This window comes from Anomaloglossus baeobatrachus, chromosome 7 (assembly GCF_048569485.1).
Source record: "Anomaloglossus baeobatrachus isolate aAnoBae1 chromosome 7, aAnoBae1.hap1, whole genome shotgun sequence".
Lineage (NCBI taxonomy): Eukaryota > Metazoa > Chordata > Amphibia > Anura > Aromobatidae > Anomaloglossus > Anomaloglossus baeobatrachus.
This window is the reverse complement of record NC_134359.1, coordinates 101,829,206-101,842,215: the sequence shown is the minus strand read 5'-3', so window position 1 is coordinate 101,842,215 and position 13,010 is coordinate 101,829,206. Positions and strand designations below refer to the sequence as shown.

At 38.6% G+C, this 13,010-nt stretch overlaps 1 protein-coding gene across 5 annotated transcripts in view; it reads right to left on the bottom strand.

The window, feature by feature from the left end:
- Window positions 1–1,797: 1,797 nt before the first annotated feature.
- The window catches only part of IKZF2 (IKAROS family zinc finger 2), a 125,664-nt gene continuing 114,451 nt past the window's right edge, over window positions 1,798–13,010 (bottom strand). For all 5 annotated transcript variants that reach the window (XM_075317536.1, XM_075317537.1, XM_075317533.1 and 2 more), the window contains one exon: window positions 1,798–12,512. In XM_075317536.1, the coding sequence (XP_075173651.1) occupies window positions 11,788–12,512 (725 nt within the window). In that variant the 3' untranslated portion in view covers window positions 1,798–11,787. The remainder of the gene's footprint in view (window positions 12,513–13,010) is intronic.

Genomic DNA, 13,010 nt, shown 5'->3' with positions numbered 1-13,010 from the left:
GTGCTGCCTGTGCTGGGATCTTGACGTCTTGTAGGCTACATGCCTGCAGCCTACAGAATGGAGAGTGGGGGGTCAGAGAGTACATGGCTCCCTGTTTCAAATCAAGATCCAACTGTATTGGCGTCATGTTGATATAGATACAGGTCAAATTAGCGCTCACCAGATCTCAATTGCTACTTTTTTTTTCATAATAAGTTTGTAAATTTGTAATTATAAACTGCTTTCTTCCACTGCCAACTGCCATTGTGGACCACCCACACTATGTCACTGACAGCAGCACAGGTCAGAATTATAAATAGAGATATTGGTCACATAGCAATGTTGACTACTGGTATGGATACGCCTCCTGATGAAACCGGCAGTGCGGTGAAACGCGCGTCGAGGTGGTGGTGGTACATTCTGCAGTGCTGCACAAGATTGATTTACCTTATTAATGGCCGCAGGTATGTAGATGGCTACATCTATGCAACATCAATACTTATGGGATGGATGTAACTTATAGGGGCAGCGTGCCCTAAACATAAAACACCCCGGAGATGTATTATATATACTTTGCATAGAATCACGTGTAGATATTAAGTATTTATCATTCAATGACCTGTTGTGAAATTATTGATATATACTGATTATGATTTTCCTTGTTACATGTGATATGTGACCATCACTGGCCATTATATATGTCTTTAATTTGTTATGGTAACTGCACTATATGTACCATCCTCTGTGGTGCGGCTCTTTATCCCCCCAATAACCAAACTTATGTCAGCCTATGTATAATGAAATGTTATTGTTTTTGCACTAGCACTTTGCATAATAAATTTTCTATTTTTGAACATCATAACCTATGATTCCCGTATATCTTTGTAGGCTATAATTGTTGATGATAGGAATCTATTCATGAATCTGAGAGGCCGTTTATAGGTAATACTGGTTTGTAATCTGTTGGTGCTATGTTCAATCCAAATAAAGTGACATTAAATAACTAGTGTCTTAACTTTCTGATCATCAGCAATCAGTTTTGTTAGAGAATCCATTAAAATCAATGAGCTGTCTAATGTCTGGACAAAACAAGTTCTCCACAGCAAGAGGCATTGACAGGTCTCTAGTAAAGTGTAACACCTGCTTGAGGCCACAGGCTCAAAATGGCTACCTCAGACAGACTTGGTCCAGCCAGAATTTGGAGAACCCTTGAACCCTTATACAGTGATCTAGATATACAACAGTGTCCAGTGGATTGCGACCTACGGAAGGGCTTGCATCCGGGGATGCGAACAAGAGGCAGGTAAAAGTAGGCAGTGAGCTGGGTCAAAACCAGGAGGGCAGCAAGGTGCAAAATCATCAGGCAGGAGAAACATCAAATAAGCGGAGATCAAAACAGGAAAACACCAGTACTATGCAGAAACAAACACAGAGCTATCCAGAGAAGCAGAAGCTATCTTTCAGCTTCTAGAAGTAACCTGGAAGCTTTAGTAGGGTGTGGTGCCTTCTAATAGGTTGAACCCAGGAGCCACTCTAACCTTAGTGCATGGGCAGAGCCTGTACTGGCCAGAGCTTCTAGCTCTGACATCTCCTCTATCACCAGCACCACACAAAGTGAATATGGTGATGATGAAGTGCAGAAGCAGAGGTTGCAGGAGCAAGCTCTAGTGGAGATGTGACATGTGGTATGTGTTTTTTTTTTTTTTTTGTAACCAGATTTCTTGTCCCTTAACATATACTTACCAATGAAATAATAAAGGTTATAGGAAAATAAAAAAATAAAAAATATCAGGCAAGACAATCACATTAGTTCCTGAGATTCCCTAGAAAAGTTTATTCCAGTAGTTGTGCAATCAAATTATTACAACTCTCAATTTGTTACAAAGATTCCATAACTTCAAATATTAAAACTAAGGGCTCATAATACCCCATCATGCATACGCAAGCACATTCACTCAGAAGGGCAGCAACATTTTCAAAATAATTGGGCATAAGAAAAATAAAAACATTGCCACTGGAGGTTGGGCACCAGCCCTTCCCAAAGTGGTTAACATGCACATATAAAATCAAGTTACAGTATCAACTTTCTAGTTTAGTACCCCAAAAGTGCATGGATTGAGGGCAAGCAGGGCTGTGTACCTCAGCATTTGCCTTCCAACTGGGAACAATTTTTTTTATTTTTTTTCAAAAGGCAATACTTTTGATAAAAGGGAAATATGAGAACATCCTACTAAAAAAAAAAAATATTCTGAAGCCCCAAATATTTAGAGGTAGTTTTTATCATGTTTACAAATGGAGTAGGCTGAAAAAAAAAAGAATCAGTGAAATGTGAAAAAAGTCAATATTTAAAGGGAATGTGTCAGGTTATTTTCTAGTACAATACTAATGTTATTTTTTTAAATACGGCTTAAGGAGACCTTTCAGGATCAGTAAGTTTTATTGCTCTACATTATCCGGTTATCTTGTTGAAAGCTCTGTAGAATTCAGTAGTAACTATTCAAGCATATTTAAATACAAACTGCATATGCTCTGTTCCCTCCTCCCAGTGCTGGCATTAGTGCTAATAAATCGGAATTGAATTTGCACTGCTGACCCCACCCATACTCCCTCCCACCTCCCAGCAGTAATCATGAATACATTAGGTGGGGGAAGAAGTGAATATGTAAATTATATTTACATAAACTTGACTAGGGTGCAAAAGACTAAATTCTATGGAGCTTACAATAAGGTAACAGGATAAGGTAGCACAATACATTTTACTGATCCTGAAAGGTTTCCTTAAGCCCTATTTAAAGATAACATTAGTAGTGTACTACAAAATCACCTGACAGATTCCCTTTAAGGGTCCACTTCAATTCATAGCAATAGAAAGTCACCACACAAGCCTGGCCAACTTCCTGATGAATCTTGGGGACAAAAGTGGATCATTCTCAGGGAGTTCAAGATCACCAACCAATGTTATCTAAAGTTACACATTATATCGGGGCAACCCCTTTACCCCTCATAAAATCTCTGCTTGCTCTGCTACATATTCTAGATGATTCAGAAGCATCTATTAAATTTCTACAATGAGAAAATGTATAATTTGCACAGTAATTAAGAGCTTTAAGTAAAAAAAAAAAAAAGACAACTCGTTAAGCTGGATTTTAGACCGTAGACCACCACCAGTAGCATGTTATAGGACTTTAAATAGTTGTACTAACATGTTTTCATTATGGTGGTTGAAAAGGATTGCTGTAGAAAATTAAGGTTTGTGTGTGAATTGTATTATAAATTAGCCTAAAGTAATTAGTTATTTGTGTGAAGCCGTTCTTCTCGATCTATCCCCACTGTCTGTTGATTCACGAATTTGAGAACATGTGCAGTTAGCAGATTAATTCGATACAAGTGTACTAAGCATGTGAATGTCCAAAAAGCAGGAATCAGCAGAGAAGATTGAAGGGACCAAGTCATTATTGAGTAGCAATTCTGCTCAGATGGCAATTATAATACAGAGCACTATTAAAATATAATCTTCTGTAGTAATCACAATAATAACAGCACAGTAATACATAGTAACAGAAACCATGCTAGCACAGCTAATAAAAAACTTCAATACTTCCTTCTGATCTATAGTCCATTATTCAGCTCACCGGTTGCCTATAAGTGCTGTCAATAAGTTAAAAAGTCGTACTTTAAAAAAAAAAAAAAATTCTAAACCTATAAAAAACATTTTAAATGATTTAAATTTTCTGTTCCCATGTTAAGAGGCAAATAATTAAAAAAAAAACAACCCAAAATAAAATATACATTGAGAGATTCCCCATCAACTGCTGGAATGTGACCATTTATATATGTATTTATACTTAAAGCATATTTCCCAAGAAAAAAAACCCAAAAACATAACAGTTTTACAATATTCCCTAAACAGAAGAAATAAAAACTTCCAGTTTTCATACAAAGATATACATTTTATAACAAAAAAAACAAACAAATGTACAACTGGAATTCAAAACCAAAAAGAACAGAAAGGCAATTATCGAGTTATACAATAAGATCATTACCAGATTATCTAGTTAATGCATTACAAAGAATGTATCATAAGTTTACTTCTCAGAACATCTACACAGGGTTTTTTTTATTTTTTTTTTACCTTTTCCAGTCCTTTTCTTTGTTTTAAATACAAAACTACATTTCATTACAAAAATATGTAAACAGACTATACAAGCAAATGACCCAAAACAGAAGAATATGTAGACCACGGTTTTCATAGATTGTAATAAATGACCTATACAAACATTTCCTTCAACCCATTAGCTCTCAGAGAGGTGTCAGCAGACGTTTTTGGATGAAGACAGTTTAAACTTATCCTAAAAAAATATCCTACTTCAAGCAGCAGTAAGCAAATCCTTGCCATCCTTGAGGCCAGTTCTGATTTTGAGATTTTATGGATAATACGAAAACAAGTCAATTTTTCTGAATGCCCAGAATTGATGTGATTGCAGTTATTTCCCCTTAGACTAGAGACCATTATCCTAAACTATGTGAACATGATGTAACTCATAGTTTAATTTACTGAAAAATAACCCTAACACCCAGCTCAAAATATCACTGCCCAGTTGAAAAAGATCTATAGGGGCTGGAATGTTAGGCTGGGTCTTCAGGCTTTGGCTGCTACACCCAACCAGGACAAGGTATGAATATGGTTGACGACCTGGAGCATGGTTTCAGCCTCCATAAAATCCAAGATTTAATCAATGCACCTGGTGACACATGAAATGAGGCTAAGCAAAGAATATAAAGTCATACGACAAGGACAACTAAGGCTGCTTTCACACATCCGGCTTGAGCTCTGCGGCTCAATCCGGCTGTGCAAGCTATGCAACGGATGCGGTGAAAACACCGCATCCTTTGCATAAGTTTTTCCCATGCGACCCGTCCGTTTTTTGCCGCTTGCGGCATGCTACTGAGCATGCGCAGTGGCAAAAACCGCATGCGGCGGCCGGATGTGTTTTTTGCCGCATCGCGCCGCATCCGGCCGCCATAGGCATGCATTGAAAACTGCGCCGCATCGGTCGGATGCGGCGAGATGCGGTTTTTTTGCCGCACGAAAAAACGTGCCAGGCAACGTTCCATACGGCCGCCGCATCGGCTAAATCTGCCGCATGCGGCAAAAAAACGGATGGAACGCAAGGCCATGCGGCACAATGCGGCACTAATTAAAGTCTATGCAGGAAAAATCGCAACCGGCAGCAAAAAAAACGGTTGCGATTTTCCTGCAAAGTGCCGGATTGTGCCGCATTGCAGAAACCGGAGGTGTGAAAGCAGCCTAATTCGAGCAGCTCAGAAATACAAAAAAAAAAGTTAAGTTCTGCCATACACCCAATAATACACAGATCGGGAAATGTTTGTGCATGAAACTGTGGCTTACAAAAAAAGTCAAAGTCCCATAGTAATGACCTGGAATTATCTTATTGATCACAGTATAAGAGAAGATACACAAAGTCCATACTTTGTTGAATTGTGCAGAGTTTGATGCCAGTGCTTACTGGACACCAGTTAAGTGCATAGCAAAAGGGACAAAGAGAAGTATCCTCTATAGACACGTTGGAGTGTCACTTGAGGTATATTTGGGGTTTAAACACCCAAGTCCAGATGAAGTGCCTTAGAAAAATCCAAAGGTTTGTCCCCACGGCTATCACAGCTCAAGTAATGTAAAAGGATAAAGAAAAGGTGGCTTACAAGTGACAGCGTTTCCACTTATCACAACTGTGGAAACCGTGTATCAGAAGTGTGATGCACCAATAAAATATACAATTCCATGAATGCATCAAGTCAACAGTAGCATAAAACGCAAATGTTCCATTTAAACAACATATGAAAGCGCCTGGTATAAAATATATATACAAAGTACCACGGAGTGATTTGAAAGGAGGAAACTTTTGTTAGTTCTCACAGTGTCTGCAGTAGAAACGCACATATTACCCAGCAGCATCACACTTCCAAAAAAAACAAAGGCTTACTCACAAAAACGGGCATGTAGCCAACTATTGGATGGTCAATGGCTGACTCTTATTTGGTAAATAGGTAAAACTTTATCCATCACTCACTACATTTTATCTTAAGCTGACCATGCCAGGTAAGATATCTTGGACATCAGAAGGAGAACAATCACCTAAATAACAAGTAGGTTGTGCAAGATTCTTAAGAACACCATGTGCAAAATCAAATAATTATTTTTTTTTTTACATGAGTAGAACCTGAAAGTTCAGGCTACACTGTCAAATGTTGTCTCACTCGGTGTGTGAATGATATATTTTGGTTAAAATAAATGGTAAAACCATCATTTGATAACCAACTAAACACTATTAACACTGATGCCATTTTTCTATTCTACCAGATGATCACCCCCCGGAATGGTCACGTAAATATAGTTTGCCGTTCCATCATACCTGGGGGAAAACAAAACTAAAAATGGGATCCCTCAACAAAACCTGTTGCTAAATGGATATGGGATTATATATATATATTTATAAATTAGGACTCCAGTTTGAACAGGGTCTTATAGGTTCAATCCCTTTCACAAGGACCAGCCTTAGTTGAAAGGTTCGATAAACAGTGATATGACTACAAACTTTTATTTTGCTTTTTAAAGCTAAAGCAACTTGACTTTTATATACAGCTTGATCACTAGGCGAGATATGAGTGCCATTTGGCGTTTCATTAACACAAATTCTCAATGCAGCCGCAAATGTCCAGAGATTGTGCTGGACAAATACTAGTAGGTCAGTGCAATATACTGTACCTTAATTCTGGATGAATCTGTGCAAGTAGGACGTGTACAATGGGTCAAAGGTTTTTTTATTAGTTTAAATATTTAAAAGTGCACCCACTGCCATCCATATAGTGGCATTAACGTTCCCCCCAGTGGCAGTAGGTTAAATTCAATATCCTGTACTTAAGGCTAATTGTAGTACCCAGTGCCATATTGGCATACATGTGTTCCAACAGTTAACTTTGATTCGACAAGACAAGACGCATGGACAGTGGCATTCTTCCTCAAGACTCAGCTATGTATGTAAACAATAGTACAGTCAGTTGAATTCCAAATAGCTCGGCTGAAAACACAAACCTTATAAAATCAATAGAGAGAAGTCCACTCGATCTGTTATCTAGCTGTAACATGTCACATGATATTGACTACCGTTTTCCATTTAGCAACGGGAAAAATACTACACAATCTAGAGCAGGTATACCCAACCTTTGCTCGTCCTAGGACCTCCTTATCATAGGTGTTGGTGCCAATTCAAGCACTTCAATCCATCATAAGAATGTAGATCCCTCTTTGCCCAGTCTCAGTACAGAAAGGAAAAGACCAGCTCTTTGTATTATAGTTTAAAGTGACTTGCATTAATGGATGACCACACATATGCACGGTCACCTCATCACATCATCTTTCTCAAGTGCCACTCTGGAAAGTTGACAATCAGAGACAGCCTCAAATTGCATCACAAGTAATTAATTGTCTTGAAGACAGAGCTAGAGCAACTACTCTGCTCTAAACATGGGAATACATGCGAGCCACAAGCAGATAGATGGTTAGGGGCCATAAAAGAATTGTATCATGGGTTGGATGTGGTCCTGGATTCAGGTTGTATACCTATGATCTAGAGCTAAGGTTTCCAACCTGTGGCTCGGTAGACAAATGTGGCTTGCAGGACCTTGATGTGTGACTAGTGACTGTCTGCCAGCTTGTGCATTTGCACCAGGTCTACCAAATAGCTATGAAGAGACGGTCTCCAGATGGTGAATTATGTGAGTATCCCCACACAGTATATGCGTATCCAGACCTTGACTTCTGACCTAATATGTTAGATATAATTTCAGTAGGGTAAACTGGAGATAGTATGATATTGCCTGTTACAGGAGGTGCTTGAGGCTGGATGTGAGTGTGGTAGGAGCACTTGAATACAGAATGGGGGTATTGTGGAAATCTCAGAATTTTGGTATACCATTTCTGTGAGATTTCTGTGGAAAAGCTTTGGTTGTCATTATACTAATGGAGTTTCTGGGTGTCACTTCTGCGAGGAGGATGGGAGCTGGATGTGGCTCACGACCCTTGCTCAGAGCTCAATGTGGCTCAAAGTCAGAAAGATTAGGGACCACTGATCTACAGAATACAGGTGCCTATCTGCTGAGCAAAAATATATGATTTTTAAAGGCCTCTACCTTCACCTCACTCCAGGAGGAAATATTTTTTTATGACAGGTCCTTACAACATACCAATTCACTTTGGTATTGATGAGGATTATCATTGGGTTTTCTGACCCATTTTTAAGAAAGAAAAGCCCATTTACAATTTTAATTATAGGTTTTGGTAACAGCTAGACTCGCAAACGAGACATGAGACTAATCAAAGTCATTTATGAAAGGATCAAACAGTTTTTGTTTTATAGGCAAAGGCTATAAAAAAATGATATACAGTAATAAACTCTAGCAAGGTTTTCTTGCCTCATTTGCATAAAGGAAAAAATAATTTATGGCCTGAGATATATGAATACAAGTCACTTTAAAAGTAATTCCAACTATCCGTTCCAACTATAGTTGGATAGCCAACTATCCGTTGACTATCCATGGGCCAATGGTTCTATGGTTGAAAGTTTGCATATGATTTTTACCAAGAGGAAATATCTAGGACATCTTTCTTGAATGTGCGTTATAGTGAACTGCATATGCACAGTAATACATGACAAAATATATAAAGATTGAAAAACTTTTTTCACTGTTGAATAAGAAAAATTGTATTTTTTTGAGTAAATGGTAAACACTCTACTTATTATAATGATGGGTGGCCTATACCTGACAAACACTTTTCACCTACTGTATCCCCCTATTTCATTATTGTGAGCAGGGCCCTCACTCCTCTTGGTATCTGTTGCATTATATTACTTTGTACTGTCTTTATATGTAATTATAAAGTTCTGCGGAAAATGTTCACGCTATATAAAATTATTAAAATTGGAGAATAAAAAAACATTACAATTGTTTTAAACTTGCAAAACACTTCTGTAAATGGGAATCTGAAATCACATTTGTCAAATCTGCATATGAGACAAATGTCAAACCACAAGGGAGACGTCCTGAACCACGCCTTTACAGAAAGAGTTGTCCAAGAATCTTACATTTTCCCCTTAAGGTCTGAAACCTGTTAGAAATAAGAAATGTCAGCAAAAGCAGCAAATCCATGTACAGTATATACAAAGACCAGATGAGGCCAGTGACAATGCAGGAACTGTGTTTTTTGTTTTTTTTCTTAATCAAATGGTAATTTTTTTTTATTTGTTTATATCAAAACAGATTTCTTGCTTTAAATGCATATTCTCATTTTTAGACATTTATAGCACACCCACAAAATATGCCATGAATTTCTCATAGTTGTGGGGTCCCACCTCTATCTTGTAAGGGCAAATCCCAGCCCCATAACTTTTATTCATGGTCACTGGAGGGAAGTATCTGCATGCGAGGAGCATTCAATTGACTTCTATGGAAGTTCAGAAAATAGCTGTGCAGTAGAAAATGTGTCATGCGTAAAGGGGCCATCACTCTATATGTAAAATGTGCTAGATAAACCTAATAATTTAAGACCTACACATTATTTTTTGCCAATCACCAAAGAAAACATGAATATTACTTTGGACAGGAATGCCTGGCGTTTACAGGGACTTTACATTTTTCTCTTGCTTTGTCATTAGTGGGGTTTTCCACTACATGGACAACCCTTTCTCATTTGCTGTATTCCTTTTTGTAAATTACCAACAGTCTATATTTGCCTCCGATGCCGATGCCGTTCCAGCAAAGTCTAAGCCTAGTCTCCTGTGGCTTATGTGAGGTTGTGCCACATGAGCCCTGCACTCAATTCGCGGCCACTTCACTCAAATTCTTTGGACGTAATGGACATTCGGAGAAAGTCAAAAGAACAGCAGCAGCTTTCAATTTTTTGGGGTGTCAGTTTCGCCCAAAGAACATACTGTAAGCATTAAGCAGCAGCTGAATGGGTGCAGGGCTCACGTGGCACAAAAGTCACGGGAGACCAGGCGCCAACATTGTTGAAATGGAGGCGGCACCAGCAGGCTAGTCCCGGCTGTTATTTTACAAGTGGGAATATAGCAATTGAGAAGGGGTTGTTGGAGTAGTGGACAGCCCCTCTAAGGCCACAGCAATGTAAATTGCCAAGAATAAATATTCCATGAGTCCAGCGCTTGAAGGCTTCAATCCAATACACCAGAACTTCATTCTTTGAAGCAAAAAAGGTTGAAAAATTGTCGAAATAGGCTAATGGGACTGGATACTCTGACTTTAAACTTGAAAGTCAACTTGATCAATTTATTAGCAAATGTGAACACAAACCACAACGGATTGTCAATCTCACTAAACAGTTATGGAAGATTGTTTTAAAGCAGAACTAAGAATTTACAATATGTCCAAGTTAGGAAATCCATGTTGAGCTGCTTGGCAACTAGATTATTCTTACCTCTTATTGAAGTTATCAATGTTCTTTTCTCAGTATTGGGTTAAGCTTGGTCTTAAGGTTATCTTAGTCTAAGACTGAGAATATATTTTATATTCTCAGAAAGTAATGGTACATGCAAGATTGACATGCTTTATCTAGTTTTGCAAGTGAAATGAAAAATAAATCATGAGAGCGGTTTATCACAGTGGAAAAGTACTTGTGCATATCTGTAGACCTTCAGATCTTCATTTTCATGCATGCAATACATTTCGTTAAACCTTAAAAGGAAATATCCCAAGATTAGCACTAATCACCTCAGACAAATAGGATAGGAGAAAAGTGCTTGATCACTAGGGGTCCTTCCACTGGGAACATCACAGATCACAATAGAAAGCCAGCATCATCAGTCTGAATGGAACGGAGGTTGCGCATGCACGGTACTGCTTACACAGAAAGCCAAGAACTACTCTCAGCTATCTCCATCAAAGACAATGAATGGACCAGCAGTGCACATGCACAGTTGTGGCTCAATAAGAATGGGGACACAAAACCTCTGATATTATGATGGGGTTCCTAATTATCAACTATCCTGTATGATTAATGATAGAAGCCTAATACCACCAGCAAGTCACCAAGTGATCATCTGTAGAGCAAGGATTCATTAAATTTTGTTTTATGTATTGCAGGTTACAAATGTGTACAATGGAGATGACGTAGAAGATTATAATGTTAACTTTAAAAGTAAAGTTTTATGTTCAAGATATCTGTATACCTTTAAAAGGCCAGTTGAAAATTATCTGCTATAGTCATGAAATTCTAGCATATTCAATATTAAAACTCTGGTCCAAGGATGGCTGAAGCTAAATAAAGGTTAACACCAACTGTTGGCCATTGGTAAAGAATTAGCTTAGGAAGCAGTAAAAACTTCCCGCCTATTGAACCGCCGATTTTCTATATAAGCAACTAGTAGCTTTCATAAGCTACATCATATTTATGGATATGTTTTACGACGTCTAATCTCAACCAGGAGATCAGTTTTGAGGATTCAGTAGTACATGTATTCATAGTTCACTTAAAACAACACACCTCAGCAACGTAGAAGTCCCCTATGTTGTACCAAAACATTGGTAGTTCCGTCTTATATTGTTTCACAAGAAGTGTGGACATTAACATTTTATGGAGAAAGGATATTATAGAAGCTTAAAAATACACCTAACTTAAAATTGCTTTAGGGTAACTAAAGTCTGGAAAGTGGGTGAGTAAGTGCAGTATTCTTCATGTGCAGTTCTACTTCATAGAAGCACCTCACCAGTTCTGAGCTATTGGAACGGGTGCTCTCCGCGTACTATGTGTGAGGAAAATTCATAGCGATCCTGACTCCTGTGACCACAAATGTTACATTCAAGTGGGTCCCGATAACCGTGACAGCCCATGTGAATCGTATACATCACATGATCTAGAAAAAGCACACGACAGTGCTCACATTTGAAGGTTTTGATTTGCTCCCCTTCACTATTATATACTTTATAGACATCTTTGGAAGTGCCTAATCCAGCCTTGGTGGCATCTAGAGCTTTGCCATCTTCCTTGGAATATACTGGACTCTGCTTTCTTTTCGCATTTAAGGCATGATTCCCTTGGTATGACTGTCGATCATCATGGCTGCTTTCAGAATCAGTGGTGTCCAGGCAACTGTTGCTGGGGGATGCTTCCCTCTCTTGAAGGTGACTCTTTGGTCTTATAAGGGAGATTGGGCCATCCATATTGTTATCAATGCTGTCTGAGGTTTCCCTGCTGGTAGGCCTCTCCACCCTGCTTGGATGGTAGACCTGAGAGTAAACTGAACTGATAACAGGAGCTACTTCAGACATGGTGCCAGTGGAGTGGTGAATAAGGGGCCGCAGTGCATCAGCGCCCAAGTAGGTAATGGCGTTGTTAATGGCCTGGTCCATCATCTGAGACTGCATTAATTCCGCTTCCTTCTCATAGGCCATATTCATGTCAAACGGCAATTCTGGATAGCCAAACCTCATAAGCTTTTCACCTACAAGCAAAAACACGCATTAACAATCAGTCACACTGGATACACGTCATTTGGCCAACCTAAAGATTTATAATATAGCTATTGTCTAAAACTGTTGAATTGTAACTGTCGAGACAATGCTCATGTCTTATACTAGGCGGGGTGCTTCGGTCTTGTTGGCCAACAGCATGAACAGAATTTTATTCAGTCCGAGGCACTGTAAAATTGAAGCCTAAAACATATCGGACAAAATGAACCATGTTTGGAGATTTATGAAATGGACTAATAGAAAAAAATTGCCTTTGTTACCCATAGCAGCCAATCACAGAGCAGCTTTAGCTTTTATTTCCTAAAGTGCCATTACAAAGTAAAAGCTACAGTGTGATTGGTTGTATTCTTTTAGACAGTTTACATAAATATGCCCCTAAACTCCAACACGCAGAGTTCTAGCAGCCTGTGCCGGTGTAAAACAGACCCTGAAAAGTCTATAGTTCTACTTACAGTATATACAATCGTTCT